General features: G+C 36.6%; 1 protein-coding gene across 1 annotated transcript; it reads right to left on the reverse strand.

The window, feature by feature from the left end:
- Positions 1 to 10782: 10782 nt before the first annotated feature.
- LOC132272860 (disease resistance protein RPV1-like) lies at positions 10783 to 16149 on the reverse strand. The gene is made up of 6 exons (XM_059773939.1): positions 15710 to 16149; positions 12737 to 13554; positions 12445 to 12611; positions 12029 to 12304; positions 11656 to 11952; positions 10783 to 11070 (listed from the first exon to the last, which is right to left on the reverse strand). Exons 1-6 carry the CDS (start codon positions 16147 to 16149, stop codon positions 10783 to 10785), a joined length of 2286 nt encoding a protein of 761 aa, XP_059629922.1.
- Between the last annotated feature and the right edge of the window lie 334 nt (positions 16150 to 16483).

Below are 16483 nucleotides of genomic sequence, written 5' to 3' on the forward strand. Positions count from 1 at the left end.
AGAATGTGGTTTTGACGAAGATTCTCACTCAGAGCGTGTGGTTTCAACGGCGATTCTCACTCATCTACATCAGGTTTCAGCGATATAGTGATTCCATAGTTTGAGAGGGGGAGGGAGAGGGAGGTTCCGTGAGAGATGTTGAACTGAGTTTCAACATGCTTCTCGCTACGTCGAGGTCCTCTATTCATCAGAGTTTGGAGATGTCTCCAAGAAGGTGTGATTTTTATACAATGGTTTCTCTCTTTTGTCCAGTCCGTAGACCTTGTCGGTTGCCTAGCCGGAGGGGCATGTGAGAGGAGGCTTGTAAACTTGGGGTTTTTGCACCTTAGAGGAATAAATACCCAAGTTATGCCGAGCTTTCCTTTTGATCTGGGTATTGCTCTCTTCTATTGTATTTCTTGTTTCATTATAATGTTTGTTCTGATTTGTAGTTTTATTGCTGTCCCGTTGGATGGTGATCGACTCAAGAATATCTAGTGTTCTGATATGCTGGTTAGGGGTGGAGGTTTTTGGCGACAAGCCTATTTGTTGTGTTTTGTACAGAGCTCTATGGTTTGGCTTGTTTTTGGAGGTAAGGATTTGAGGCTTTGTCTATAGTTGTCTAGATTATAGAGTCGCCGTTGGGTGGTGAGGATGATGTAACGACCCGAACCCGAGGGTCCGAATCGCTAACCGGGTCCTTATCCGAACCCAGGGTCAACTAAGGGCACTACCGTCATTTCCTATGTCAATACATAATAATGATAATAATACTAGTAATAATAATAATAATATGAGGTCATAACTACAAAATAGGTCAAATAGTCCACTAACCCATCAAGACCTGTAGAGGAACGTCGTCCGCTACTTCCTTTCTTAAACCTGAAAAATATTAAAATAATGGGGTGAGCATAAACTCAGTAGGAGGTGTCTAAGACACACTTCTTATGACTCCGTGAATCTACGTATAGAATAGAAATCAAGAGAACGGGATCATACTATACCAGGGATACAATCTATAACCACAACGTCAAATATAACCACAATTGTCATCAAAGTCACAAGTATACCATGTATGACAATGAAGTGTAATGCCATGCCCATGTCGCTCCCCTTATCCGAAACATCTTCGTTTCAACTTCCAAATCGTTAGTGTAATCCGACCCAAAGCACTTCCAAGGCTTCACGAAAGGAAGATTGGCTAACTATCCACGACCACAAGGCACCTCCAAGGCATCGCATCCAGCCTAGTTAACTCAACCACACTCCCTTCTAGACTACATTAACACCACAGACCACTAGACGCCTCCTAGGCATTCGGTGTAATACCCTTAAATTTACAAAGGACGGTCCTGGAATTTCATTAATTATTTAACTGCATTTTTAATTGGTTAATAGCGTTATTTAATTGTTTTATTTCATAAATTGTTTTTATTTGCTTTATTTGGTTTATTTGAGATGTATGGTTTAAATTATATTTGGTATTTTAATTTTAATTGTTTTATATAAATGATATAAAATTATTTAATTACAGATAAGTATTTTCTAAACTTCACGTTACAGTAGGGTTGGTTGCATATTTGGTATACACATAAGTAGCCGACATGATTTTAACCTAGGATTACTTATGGGCCGAATTATACATGGATTAGGGTTTATAGTTTAAGGTTATAAATAGGCATATACGGTGGTTTAGGGTTTAAGAAAAATAAACCTATACACGTTTGTGGAGGCAGAGGAGGAACAGAGGAAATTTTCAGTAGGAATTGCTGGGAACCTTCGAAGACGGCGTAGAGATTTTGAACAAAAGTCTCAAAGGCAAGTTTTGTCTTAAGTCTCTCCCTTGGACTTCATGTTCTTTGCATGCTTAAATAGTTTCAGGATGATTTATATGTTTAAAATAAAAAACGTTATCTATTTTCTTGATTAAAAGTTTAACTGTAACAGAATCTGATATACATGTGTTTAACTGTGCCAAGTTGAAACTTTCTTGTTTAGTTCTCTGTTTAATCCATATTAGTGATATAATAAGGACTAAAACAAGGGTTGGAATCTACTGGGACTAAGTTAAAATCTCTGGGAACCTATACTGTGAAGTGCCGGAGGTGTAGACGATGCCGGAAAAGGGAACACGGAGAAGAGGAGGGAGAGAACTGGCTCCTTTTGGATTGGAGCCGGCTCCTTTTACTTGGAGGCGGCTCCAAGGCCTTTGATCGGTTGGTCAATCATACATCAACCTTCGCAATAGCACGAATCATTGTAAAATAGGGCTATTGGTCGGGTAAGTCGAACCACTGGGATTGCGCTAGTCTAAGGCAACCTAAATGTCTAGAATCATTCTTAGAATGATAAGGGGTAATAAGGGTTTGTTTGTTTATCACTAAACTAGAAATGTAAAGATGCATAAACTAGTAGATTGCAAGGAATGTAAAGAAGTGAGATACAAGTAGAAAAGACTAGGGAGATGAATCCATTACCTACTCTATTAACATGCTAGTATGTGGTTAACTTGGGAAACAAATTAGATATATGGCAATGATATGTAGCAATACAAAATTACTACACTATCTCCAAGAATTTCATAGAATCAAGATTTAAGCATAATCCCTCAAAGTTATACATGCTTGACTACCTAAATGAAATTGTAGCTTCACATATTCACTAAGCTAGGGACTATTAAACCCCTCAATAACTATGGTGATAGCACATGGAGCTAAGAATCAAGAATAAATCCATCAAAGAGGGACCCTAAGCTATGGACTAACAAGATTCTCAAATACATGCCAATAAAAACACTTTCACAATCTTGTTTCCATTGTCACTATGGAAATGAAAGCAATACAACCATGAGAACATACACTCCAAGAGAAGATAATATATTCAACATGATCATTTATAAGAGTTTATGTTCATTACATCAAATACAAGCTCTAGACCATGAAAGTGCCATATATATACATATTTCCCAAGATTAAACCAAAACTAAGACATGCTTACAAAGTAAGGCTTCATCACCTCCCTAGATAGGGAGTTAGTTACCCATTGCCAAGCTAGAAGAAGGAAGAAGCTCCATCTTCATGGCCATTTTCGTGCAACCTTCTTGGAGCTTGAAGAACACCTTTCTTGCTCTCTTCTCTCTCCTCTATCTTCCCAAAAATGAAGCTTAATGTAAATGTGTGGCTCTCCCCTCTTTATCTAGATAAGAAATCCACCCAAAAAGCCCTCTCTCTCCTCCAAGAAACATCCCCAACCAACTCATAAAGGAGGGCTTCCAAAATAGGTAAAATCTGAGCACAAGTGGGCTGAGTCGTGTAGAATTCTGCCCTAATTTCGAGTGCTCGAAATAGGGCCTCGAGCACTCGAAAATTGGGCAGAATGCCCTATGCTTGGTTTGCTCTGCCCAGACCTACTTTGGTAAAATGGCCATAACTTTGCGCTCTGAACTCCGAATGATGAACCGTTTGAAGATTTAGAAAGCTGATTCAGAGATCTAAAAACTTCATGTTTTGGTGGAGATCCAAATCTCAAGGATGGTTGGTCGAAAATAAAGATCAAGGCAGAATTTCATTGCTGCCAGGCAGTTCTACGCACCTCTGGTAAAAAGACCATAACTCTCTGCTCCAAGCTCTGAATGACAAACCGTTTGAAGATTTAGAAAGCTGATTCAGAGCTTTAAATCTTTCATGTTATGAGAGAAGTCCAGTTCTTGAGTTTGTTAGGTCGAAATGGCGAGCAAAGTCCTGATTTCACTTCTGCCAGAAATTCAGCCTTGTGCCTTTTGATGGTCTAAAATCCACAAAGTCTTATTTGTACTCCTTTTTGGCAAAAGGACCTGAAAATATATACAAACACACAAATGGGGATAATCTACATAAAATAAGCAAACAATGGACTTAAATAATGCAATTAAGGGCGCTTGAATATGCAATATTCGGCGCTTATCAGCCTTTAGAGGCGGCTCCAAGTATTTTTGGAGCCTGCTCCATCTTTTGTTTTTCTAGTTTTTCCGTTCTGTGGTTTTATTTTTCCTTTTCAGTGAGGAAGGTCTTTGGTAGTTGATTTTCTAAATTATTCTGAGAAGAATAGATATTGTAATGGATGTTTAGAGATTGTCCAGAGGAAGATTAAAGTCTAAAGGAACAGAAGAATATAGATTTAAACACTGAGTTTAACTGTTGAAACTGTATGAAATTTGTATGTGTTTGGTAGACCTGTTGGATTTTGGATAGCTTAGTTCTTAATTATTTTAGAAGTTTCTGTGAGAGTTGTTCACTGCTATTTTCATATTCAAAGAATAGAAATAGTTGCTAGGAATTTGACCACAAGCTTGGAGAAGTGTGCAATTTAGGCGAGGGCCAAGTTTTACATTTATAAAAGCCACTACTACCTTTCACTGTAAATATAACTAGGGCGAGTAGGGATCGTCCCAAGGGATTGGAGTCGGAGTTGATTGTTAGGGATGTCAATTTTTACCGCCCCGTCGGAGTCCCGCCCTGTTCCGCCCCGTTAATAACGGATATGGGAACACTTATTATACCGTTGGGGCGGACATGGATACAAATTTTGTACCCGTCGAGGGTCACGGGGCGGGTAAGGGTTCAATATACATATCCTAGGGGCCCCGCCCCGCCCCGCCCCGCCCCGCCCCGCATATAACTATATTTAATATATATATATATTAATAAGTTATTTTAGCGGCTTACCCAACCCATCTCTTACAATCTTAATTTGGGATGTAAACTTGGTATTAAATTTGCTTTTGTTTTGGTTATGGTGGAAGTTGGAGCTTAGAACTTCTTGTAATTTGGTTGTATTAAACTTTTATTTTTGTTTATTATGTTCTTTGAATTATGTTATGTGCATGTTATTTTTTTTATTTTTGTTAGAATACATAATTTTATTTATGTTGTGTCATTCCTAAGCTTTGTACATTTAAATAGCAAGAGTTTAAGTTCCAAAAAGTGGGAGAAAAAAATTTGTTAGTGGGGCGGGCACGGGGGCACAGTATTTCCTAACGGGGCGGGGTTGGATATGAAAATTCAACCCGTCGCGGGTCTCGGGGCGGGCATGGACTTGACAAAAATAAAAAGGGGCGGGGCGGGATTTAGGGAAACCCGCTCCAAACCCGCCCCGTTGCCATCCCTATTGATTGTGGAATTGCTATTAGGGTTAGTAGGTCGAGTGATCAAACAATTGATTGGTTGGTTGATTAGATTAGAGAGCAACTATATTAAATTAAGTAATTGAATGCAATGGAGAGTAAGTAAGAGAGAGAAGAGTCTTGGGGTTTAGAGATCACCACCGAGCAATGCATTCCTATATCATTGACAAGTGACTAATGAGGGCAATTAGGGTGTTGCAATATTTGTGTGTGTGTGTTTGGTTGATTCAAGAAGTAAGGATGACTAGTTAAAAACATGTATTGTCTAAACATCATGTGAAAGGCACAATATATCTAAGCGATGAAGCATATATTGTCTAAACAACATGTGGAAGGCACGATAAATCAAAATAAGTCATTAATCCTTTCATTAGGCTTACAATCCAAATACAACACAAGATTAGAGACATATGCTACTTGTGTTCAAAAGCTTGGAACATCAAACAACAAATATGGATTGTCCTCCCATTTAACACTATACTACAACTACACTACATCTAAACTACTAGCATGAAAGTAAACTAGGGAAGAGGCACAATCCATCAAGGAATAAGTATGAACCATCAAGAGAATCACAATAGTATTCCTTTAAGCACTATGTTTTGACAATCTCTAAATCCATGGCATCAATACACATAGACATGCATCAACAACACAAAACCTAGAGACAAGAACATGAACATCTATTCTAGCATACATAGACATATGAATAGAATGAACTGATCAATTGGAAGCATTAACCCACACAAATCATTGATTAAACAAGATCTATATATATCAAAGTGTCAAAACATTAATTACAACACTAATCCTTCAATAATACATAAGATTAAGATATAGAAAGCATGCTTGGGGCTAACTCTAGCCCTAAGAGGATGTCTAGCCACTCATAGTGAGCATGCTCCAACCCTCAAGGGCTAACTCCATGGAAGAGGTTTGCTCCTTGTTGATGAAGATCTCCAATGGTGTCTCTAACCTCCTCCTCCAAGCTGCCTTAGAGATGGTATATCTAAAAAATATTTAAGTATTGGTCTCCTATCTCCTATGTGTCCCCTCACTAAAAAACAATCCTTATCCTTATACAGGTAGGTTAAAATCACTCCCCAAATGAGCTAGGGTCGTGTACATAATATTCTCCAATGATTGGATAAAGGACAACTTTCAATGAGCTGGAATTTTAACTTTTTGCACTTGGAGGAAGTTCGATCGATCGAACCTTGGACTTGGATCGATCGAACTGGCTGAGATCGATCGAACTGAGGCTGGATCAATCCAACTGGCTGAGCTTTTTGGGAAAAGACAAATCCGAGATATTTTGGGAGATATTTTTGGGAAAAGGACAAAGGTGGTTAGTGGGTGGACAGTTATGGATAAGATCAATCATTTGGATAAGGACAAAGGTGTTCGATCGATCGAAGAATGATGTTGGATCGATCGAACTTTTAGACTTAAGTGCTTTTGGGTCAAGGCTTTGATCTATCTTGAAGTGCTGAGATCGATCAATGTTCGATCGATCGAACCTTGGACTTGGATCGATCGAACTTGTTGTTTTGCTTCATTTTGCTTCTTTCTTCCTCCACTTTGCTCCTTTCTTTGTTTAATCTCAGAATTGCTTCAATTAAGTTCTTATTTGGCTGACTTAGCTTAATTTCGGGATAAGTGCCTGAAAATGGAAATAATACGAAATCAATCTAAAACGGCAAAGTAAGATAGATAAATGTACTAGAATGCTTAAGCTTAAGGGGTTTAAATACGCACTTTTCAATGCTCATCAGAATCTATGTTTACCTAAGATAAATTGGTGAATAAATTTCTAGAATGCGGTGCATCAATCTGTTGAGCAGAACGTTTTAAGTATGATAATTTACTTATATTTATGTTGCATGCCATGGAATTGAATGAGACAATATTTTTAGGCTCTGTTAATTATACGGAAACTGGGAATAGAGTTTTAATACATATACAGTCCTGTGTGATTAAGTTATGGTTTCTGTATTGGTTTAATTAAGCATGCTTGTTAATTTGCTCTAGCATGCTTAGTCTGGAATTCTTGGTATTGACATTTATATGGTCAGTATTTTATCGATTGTTAATTTAATTAAGCATGTTTGATAATTTGCTTTAATATGCTTTGTATGGAGTAGTTGATACTAATGTTTATATTTTCAATGTTAATTAATTATTGGTATTATTTAAGAATGGTTGTTAATACATTCTAGTATGCTTGGTATGAAACTGTTGATATTGTTATTTAATTATAAGTACTATATCAAATGTTGGATGGATGAGATTGTATGCACCGGTATGGGACGGTGTCATACTAGGTTTGAATTAGCTCAAACGAAATTGCTAAGTCCTACCTATTTTGGAATAAGGGCACGGGTTATTAAATAAAATCCTCCTTATATTTATGAGTCGGTGTGGTTGAATACGCCGAACGACTTATTGGATTTCTTATGGATGGTTAGGAACGGAGTTTAGATATATTTTTATGATACCGCGACATGAGCTTGAGTCTTAGTGTCGACGGTTAGGGTGCGTATATGCAATTGGATATGTAGCTAGCTGTGAGGGTTGAGGTATACCCTGTTTAGGTTTAGGTATTCATGCCCACTCAGATGTGTTTTGTGTGATGCCTTCTATTCAGATTAAGACCCTCTTCAAAGTCTAGCGAGAGTCCAGTAGTGTGGATATATTTATGTACGGATTATTAGTTACTGTTGAACTATTTAGTATGTACATGCGTATCGAGTCTCTGCTTGGATTGTAGTAGGATAGAACTTGTTCGTGGGCCTGACCCACTTCTATTTTTCAGGTGTACGTCAATTCCAGGCTTGAGCTTGTTCGTGCTGAGTAGAGACGATCTTCCATTCTACCGACGATGTAAGATTTCCTTCCAGTTATTGGACTTGGATTTTATCTTTAGTTTTACTTTCATTCAATTGGGATTTTTATTAGGGGTCCACTAGAGATGGATTCCCGAGTTGTTTAACTTATGGAGGTTTTGGATTGGTTTTGGAGTATTGGGATTTAAGTATATTTAATTTCAAAGGATTTTATATTTTAGTTTCTTCCAGCTTTTATGTTTTGTTTTAAATTCATTTTGTCATCTGTGTTCGTTATAGCATATTAATTGTTTAATATCCCTCGGGTTTGAGCCTGGGCCTGATCAACCCGTGTTTCGGATCCGAGGGGTATCACATCCGGGTTTTCACAAACACTTTTCAAAAAAAAAATTTCCCAAAACAATTTCATTGGTTTTTTTAAAAAATATATATATTTTCCCCCTTTTTCTTTCCCAATTGATGCATAAATGCTTCATGACTCCAAATGACAAATTCAACAACTATACTCCATACATTTTATCCATATCATAATCATAACTTGTAAAAGAATATTTTAAACATTTATTTCTACGATTATGATATCAAATTTTCATGACAATTGAAATACATAAAGTAAACAACTTGTCATTTCTATGCATGCTTCTTCACTACAAGGATGTAACTAAATTTACAAACTCATTTATCACATATCATACATCCACCAATTTACATATAATCAACCACAATCACATAGTTAAAGCAATTGAAATTAAACATGCTTATAGTCAATTTAAGAAGGAAAATTCACATAGAACCTAAGAAATTGTGAATTAAAGCGCCCCTACCTCAAAAGTAGCCAAAATACATCCCCGGCCGGAAAAGTCAACGTCGGTCAACCACCGGTCAACAAAAGTCAATGCCGGTCAACGGCTGCAGAATAGAAAACCATTCAGTGGGAACGTAGCCGTCGAAGAGGAGATTCTATTGTTCCAAAGGCGCAGCTTCGAAATCCGACTCTAAGTGGCCCAAAACCCCCTCCGAAGTCTTAGATTCAAAAATTTCAAAAATTCGTAAAATAATCACTGCTCCTTTAAAAAATAAACCCATTGACTATGTGATAGAGAACGATGAGAGGAACATTTTCCGTTGAGGAACTAAGACCGAAAACTCGATCAATTGGCCAAAAATGAAAGAGAAAGATGTGGTATAAAAGAAAAAGAAAAAGAAAATAAATAAAAGTGAGAGAGAGAGATTCACGCATTGAGAGAGAGAGCTAATCTGGTTAATGGCCTTAAGGCCTTTAAAATGTATAAAAATGGTGGGTCCCACTAGCTTTATAAATATCTTACTTTATTATATATATATATATATATATATATATATATATATATATATATAAATATATAATATACACCTATCACTTAACCACCACATACTAATTTTTTACCTTCAGACGTTCTTGGGTTGGTTGGAGGTTAGGGTTCACTGGTCGGCGACGTGTTTGATTGCATGGGTGGATTTGCTATTGCCGATGCGTCTCTTGCACGCTTATTGGTGGGGTCCAGTAGACAATGGGCACGTGCGGATTTAGAGTATGTTTCTGGCCCACCACTTTGACTTCTTTCTAGGGCAGGCAAAGCCTATGGGATTAGTTTACAAAGTCTTTTTCTGTGTGGTTCTCCTTGAATATCGTTTCTTGGGTGTTGATGTACTTCAATATTTTACCCTTCTTGAGTTGTCTTGATACTAGTACTCCCATTTTTTATGATATTCTTTAAAGCTTAAGGTTTTTGTTAACCTTGCTAAGTGTTAGTCTTGTTGTGGGAGGTTTTATGTCTCATGTATCACAACAAATGTTGTCCTACATCAATTTTCGGGTCACTTACGTGAAAAAGCTAGATAAAGATCATTATGCTGATAGCATACAACATACCTTAGCACGCGTTTGCAGATCCAATTTGTTAAAGCAGTTCTAATTGTATATGAGTATAATGGAGCCAATGACAGTGAAATAACAGCGACTCTGTAACTGTAGCCCTAATTTTAAATAAACCATGTAAATATGTGTTATTGCTTCTTTTTTCGGTTAATTTTCAAATTTTACAGTGACCCAATTCCTTTTTGGGAAATTTAAAGGCTGTAAAAGATCACCCACTGTTAATTACCAACAAATTGACGAAGTATCCTACAACAAATATGAAAATTTTACAACAAAATCTTCATAATGAATCGACACAAACCTTGACATTATATGCAGAAAGACTAAAGTGGCTGCTCTCATGCTTGAACTCAGTTCGGGTTTCTGCAATCGGAAAGCCAAACGCCATATATGAGTTTTTCGACTGGCAAACAGTTTAATAGTTATACTTACAGTAGTCATCTTTGGGAATGGCACGCCATTAGCTCCATCTCGAGCGGGACGAACAACCTTCAAACTTCAAACTTATACTCCGCATTTCAACCTTCAACCTCAAACTTATAATCTAACATAGCCAAATGCTAGTCCATCTTCTTGGATTTCAACACTCTAATCTCGCAAAGAAATGATTCATCAGACACGAGCCTTGTGAGCGTGGCCATCTCCTCTGGTGGATCATCGGAAGGCAAGGTGTCTTGGATGAGTGGTTGACCAAATGACTCGGCACCCTCCTCATCACGGTGGCCCTGACCATAGATGAGACTAACCCCACACTTCTTCACCTGCCATCGCCTGTATATTCTTATTGTTATCTCCACTCTATCACCACCTCCAAATCGAGAGTCGAATTCCTTCCACTCGGATTCAAGATACCGATGAGGCACATAGTTGAGCCACATCTAATCTTTACACTTCACAGGATAGCCATCAACTGTTGGTTGGTAACGCTTCTTAGTGCCCATAGTTTTATTATTAATATCACAAGAAATAGCAAACATGTCGTCGTCATTGTCTTCATCATCCAAACGACCGACAAAGACAACACATAAAATCCACCCTTGTATATTCCTGCCCACTAGCGGAGGCACCAGAAAAGATAAAAATGATCCCACACACTGGTAGTTGCACCAGTTTGGAACCTCACTTCCAGGAAGGAAAATACTAAAATCGCTTTGTTCGGGAAGTCCCTGTTCGATCAAACCATGCATTAGAATCATGATTCTTTTCTTAAGTTTGTATATATGTGTGTGTGTGTGTGCTGAGACTCAGAGAGAGTACCTGGTACTAGAGTAGAATTTTTCTAAAATCATTTGCAAAGTTGTCAACTAATTCGGGACAACCATAAAAAGTCATGAATGGGGCTTCATCCACTTTTGATTCAATTGATATCCTCTTCAATGATGTGCAGTAGTTTGCATTCAGACCCTTTAACTTGATTGGAAGACCTGGAAGTGATTGAAGCCCAATACATTGGTTTAGATAGAGGACCTTCGGTTAAGAAAGGCCGGTAATGCTAGCTGGTAGGCTAGCAAAATTTTTTCTGCTAAGATTCAAACATTACAAAGAGACCAAACCACAAATTTCACTGGGCAGAATGGAGACATTGCAGTTTTCCAGATTTAGTTTTGAAATGGAACTTCCAGATTTTGTTTTGAAATGGAACTTAGTCCCTGTGTAGAAGCCGGTAACATCCGAATGAAATCTGGACTTGTTGCTAGTGATACTAAAGACGAAAACATCCCAATGGAATACGGACTTCTTGCTAATGATACCAAAGACCGGACAATTGAACGCCAGGATCTTCGGATGCCTAATTTGAAGCAGCCAGAGAGATCAAGATAGTTGAGAGATTTCAACATGAATATGCTTCGCAGAAGCTTGTGAAGATCTTGGCAATTCTTCATATTCAAGACAAGAAGATTTTGTAGACATTCGATAGTATGGTGAACATCTAACAACTTTGTACAATCATTAAGTAACAATATTTCAAGACTGGCGAGTCCAGTGAAGTTTGGGGTTTCTATCAGGTAGGAATGACTGAGATTGAGGTATTTCAATTTCTTCAAAATCTGTCATAAACAAAGAATATATAGAAAAGTGAATTTTATTGTGAGGACTTTGAAAGAAATGAAAACAATTTCATACCTTAGTTTCTCTCCAAACTACTTTGAGTTTGCTATAGCTCAAGTCAATAGCGACCATGTTACCCATAAATAGGGTAGATGGTATACAATTCAAAGGGTAACCGATCCAACACAGCCATACTAGTCTTCTGGAGAGATGTTTGTGGCTCCCAACTAGGCGAATGTAATTGAGATGAAGCAGTTTCAGTCTACTCATATTTACAAATGCCTTTGCATCCAACAGTGGCTCATTTGATCTTTGCAAGTTTAGGAGCAAGCCTTCAACTGTATCCCTTCCCTGATGATACAAGCAGTTGCACAAGAAAATATATAAAAATGTATATATAATTTTGACACATGGTACCCCTCCCTAGATGACGCTCAAAGGTGAACAAAACATCCCATATTAACAAAATAATTAATGCATTTGGCTCTTACACTGTAATTTTGCAGTACATCAAGAACATCCTTTTCATTCCACAATCTAGAACGTTCTCCAGGCTCTTGAACAGATTCTTGGCGGACAATTTCTCTACCCATATCTTGAATCCGAACATGCATTATCAATCGGTTATCTGAATCAATTTGCAAAAGAGCACGACGAACTAGAACACGGATATTAATTAGATTCTGGGAATGAACCACGGCCTTCTAGTATTTTGATTGCCAAATCTTTGTTCATTCTAACAAAAAACACATGCAATATCTAAGAATAAGCTTTTCTATTCACCATTGAGTGAATCATAGCTTAGCTTAAGTTTTGCTTGGACATCATCATGAGGAATTTCCTTTAACTTTTTCAATTCACTTATCCATTCGGATTTTATTTTGTCAGAAAAGAAGGAACCTAAAATTTCAAGAACTAAAGGAATCACCTTAGCATAACCCACCATTTCCGCTGAGAGCATCCTGTAGTCTTCTAAAGGACCTTTTTTCTTGAAGGCATGCCAACTGAAGAGTTTAAGGGACTCCTCCGCATCCAACTCCTTGGGTTTATACACCTCATTCTCTGGAAGTTCAAGCGAACTTATCGAAGATAAATCCCTAATTGTTATAATGATCCTACTTCCAGAACATAGTGACTCGCGATTTATGGCTAATGTCTTCAATTGGTCCCCGTCATCCACGCCATCGAGGACAAGAAAAACCCTTCGGCACCATGCTCGCTGTTTTATTTGTATAATTCCATGCTCATAATCTTCCATACTAGGCTTTTTCTCGAGTAGGATATCTGAAAGAAGCTTTTTTTGTAATTTAACAGGACCGTTGTATTGCTTCCAAGTTGCTCCAACATTTAACAGAAAGCAACTGCTGTCGAACTTACGATGTATAAGATTATACACAGCTTTAGCAGTTGCAGTCTTGCCTATTCCGCCCATCCCCCATATTGCTACAATTCGAACATCATTTGACTCCAACTTTAGCATTTGAATGAGTTTTTCAGCACGGGCATCTATTCCAACTGGATAGTCCGCAACATTTAAAGATGCACGATCAGTTATATTTCGGACCTCTTTAATGATTTTTTTAATTACCTTCGAACTAGACCTGCAAATTTTCCTCCCGCAAGTTAGTTTTTTTTTTTTTTAAAATAGAAAAAACGATGAACAGTTTAGTAAAATTTGATGGAGTGGTGAAATAGAATGAGTCTATTTTTGCTTAGAGTAATGCTATACAGATAGATTCTCTCTCCTAAGTATTTATCTCAATTACTAGTTTTTATATGGGACGATTTTTATTACATCATCAAGTTTATCATTTCCATTTTCCATAAACTTAAAGAAGAAAATTGTGTATTTTGAAGAAGACGAGTAAAAAAAAATTCTGACAAAATAGAACTGACCAAGCAAAAAGAGCCAATACTCCGTCATGATGCATGGAAAAAAGGAATTTGTAGACAAAATGAAACAAATCCAAAAAAGAAATTAGTGCGTTTTGAAGAAGATCCAATATAAAATTTTCTCCATAAAACAAGGACGGAATATTGGCACCATCTTTTTCTACATTTTGCACTCTTTTTATACTTTTTTATTTTATTTTATTTTAATTATTCACCTAAATACAGGGGCGGAGGCAGGATTGTATCGAGGGGGGCATAATGTATTCGACAAAAAAAAAAAAAAAAAAAGAAGGAGAAGAAGAAGAAGAAGAAGCCAACTAACATGGCATATATAATTTTTTTTACATCAAAAGGCAAACAATAAAAACAAAAAATTATAAGAAAATCACAAAATTTTTAAGGAGCAGTTTAATATTTTTGATCTAATTCATGAGATAGATTCATATGAACAAAATAAAACTTGGGTATTTCCATATTTTATATATATAAAAAAAAATTGAGCGTGTTTTACCTGCAAATTTAGAGAAAAAAACCTACAAATTGAATGGTGAATCGATGATGGATTGATAGCAAAATAGAAGATTCATTCTAATTTTTATCTCTATCATTTTGATTCTGAACTATGTAAATAGCAATTGCAGAAAATGAAATTGAAAAATGGAGCAAGGACAAGGGCGGAGAGAGCATGAATATTTTATTCAAAGATCTCACTATTTTTGTTCAGAATTTGATCAGCACACATACCAACTACAAATTATATTTCAGTATTCTTTTCTTCACTACTCAAACACACAACTAACAATTGTCTTTCACTTTAGATTCTAGTCCTATACATAACACACTACATTATCTTTGGAAAAAAAATCCACCCGCCCCACGGCCGCGTGACAGAAATGACAAGAAAGTAGCTAAACTACTAATTTATTCAAGAGAGATAGGGATCATTTATTCAAGAGAAATTGTCTTGAAAAAAAAGAGAGTTATTTTCATTTTTTTTTTTTCGGATCTTGTCAAAAGAGATCATTTATTCAACAATTATTATTATTATTTTCTTTTTGTGATTCTATCAAACGACATAATTTTTTTTTTTTTGTACTTTTTGTTTTTTAGTGCTACCAAAAGAGAGAATATATTCAATATAGAATTTTTTTTGGTGACTTATTATTATTATTTTTTGGGTCATGTCAAAAGAGAGAATATATTTATAACTTGCTTTTATGTTTTTTATTTTATGTTTTTGTTTTTGGATAAAAAACATTAGAGATTGGAGATAGAAATGAGAGACCAATCATATCTGAAAGTGTAATTTTGTAATTTTAAAAAAATAAATATTATTCATTTATCAAGTTAGAGTCAGAACTCAGAAGAGTCATAAATAGATGTGCAAAAATAATATACCTTTTTTTTTTTTGGAAAGGTGAAACTGAAAAGGGGCCGACAGTTAAAAGTGGTAGAAGCTACTTTTGTCCTTACAAAAATTTATTCTTTTGTTGTGACATGAGGTAAATGCAACCCGTGGTCTATTTTACAAAAAGAGAGGCTATGGTATATTTCTAATATATTTATACGCAAAGATTCATATTTGAATGTCAAAAAGAATCCATTTAAGACAACAATTCATAGTTGAAACTCATTAAAGAAGTTACATATTTAATACTATTTTCCTATTTATTTAAAAAATGATTAGTAGTCTAGATTATTTTATATGATATATTTTTTTTCCTTGCTACTTGAAATTCATACAAATTATTAGTAGTAAGAAATTTAAGATAAAAATATTATGTGAAACTCAAAGATTCAAAGATTTCAAATTTGAGCAAATGATTAATCAGTAAAAACTAAATTAACTGGGGGAATTCTTACCTGTCATTGTCTGTCAATACAAAACCCGATAAATAGGCAACCTCAGTCAAAGCAGCTCTCCACCTCTGAACCTGGTCGTCTCTAAAGAGCTGTTGATGCGACGCAAATGTGTCGGCGTATACTCCCGTCTGCCGCCGCACGTCGGACGGTTCTACGCAATAAAAAACAGGAAGAACAACCCGTCTCAAAGTCCTCCTGCACTCCATGATTTTCTCAAGCTCATCCATGCACCATCTTGAGGACGCGTAGTTTCTCGATAATACCACAATGGAGACCCTTGATTCCTCAATGGCTTTAAGCAGTCTCGGCCCGATTGCTCCTCCGCGTTTAAGTTTTATTGTCGTCTCCGAATGTCGAAAACCCACGCTCCACCAATGCGTAGTATAGGAAGTCGACGATGGAACGGCGAGTATCCGGACCCCTGAAGGACAAGAAGACATCGTAAGTCCATGAACCTTCTGCCATTTTCGAAACTAAAATGGTAGTATTAGAATAAATGAACAGAAAGATTGGGTGGGCTTGTGTGTGAGAGAGAGAGGATCTAGCATTGCAAGGGATAGATAGAGCCCGGTACTTGTTTTACGGAGAGAGAGAATTTCCTTTTTCCTTTCCTTAATTTCCAGGGAAGTGCAGAGAATAAATGGATAAAAAAACATTTCCGGCCCTAGCAACAAGCATATTTTCTTTTTTTTTTTTTTTTTTTCTTTTTTTTTTTTTTCTTTTTTTTTTTTTTACGAAACATTCCCGGCCCCAGCAACAAGCATATTTTCTTTT

Source organism: Cornus florida, unplaced genomic scaffold (assembly GCF_030987335.1).
Source record: "Cornus florida cultivar Cherokee Brave unplaced genomic scaffold, ASM3098733v1 CherokeeBrave_3.0.0_Hap2_Chr09, whole genome shotgun sequence".
Lineage (NCBI taxonomy): Eukaryota > Viridiplantae > Streptophyta > Magnoliopsida > Cornales > Cornaceae > Cornus > Cornus florida.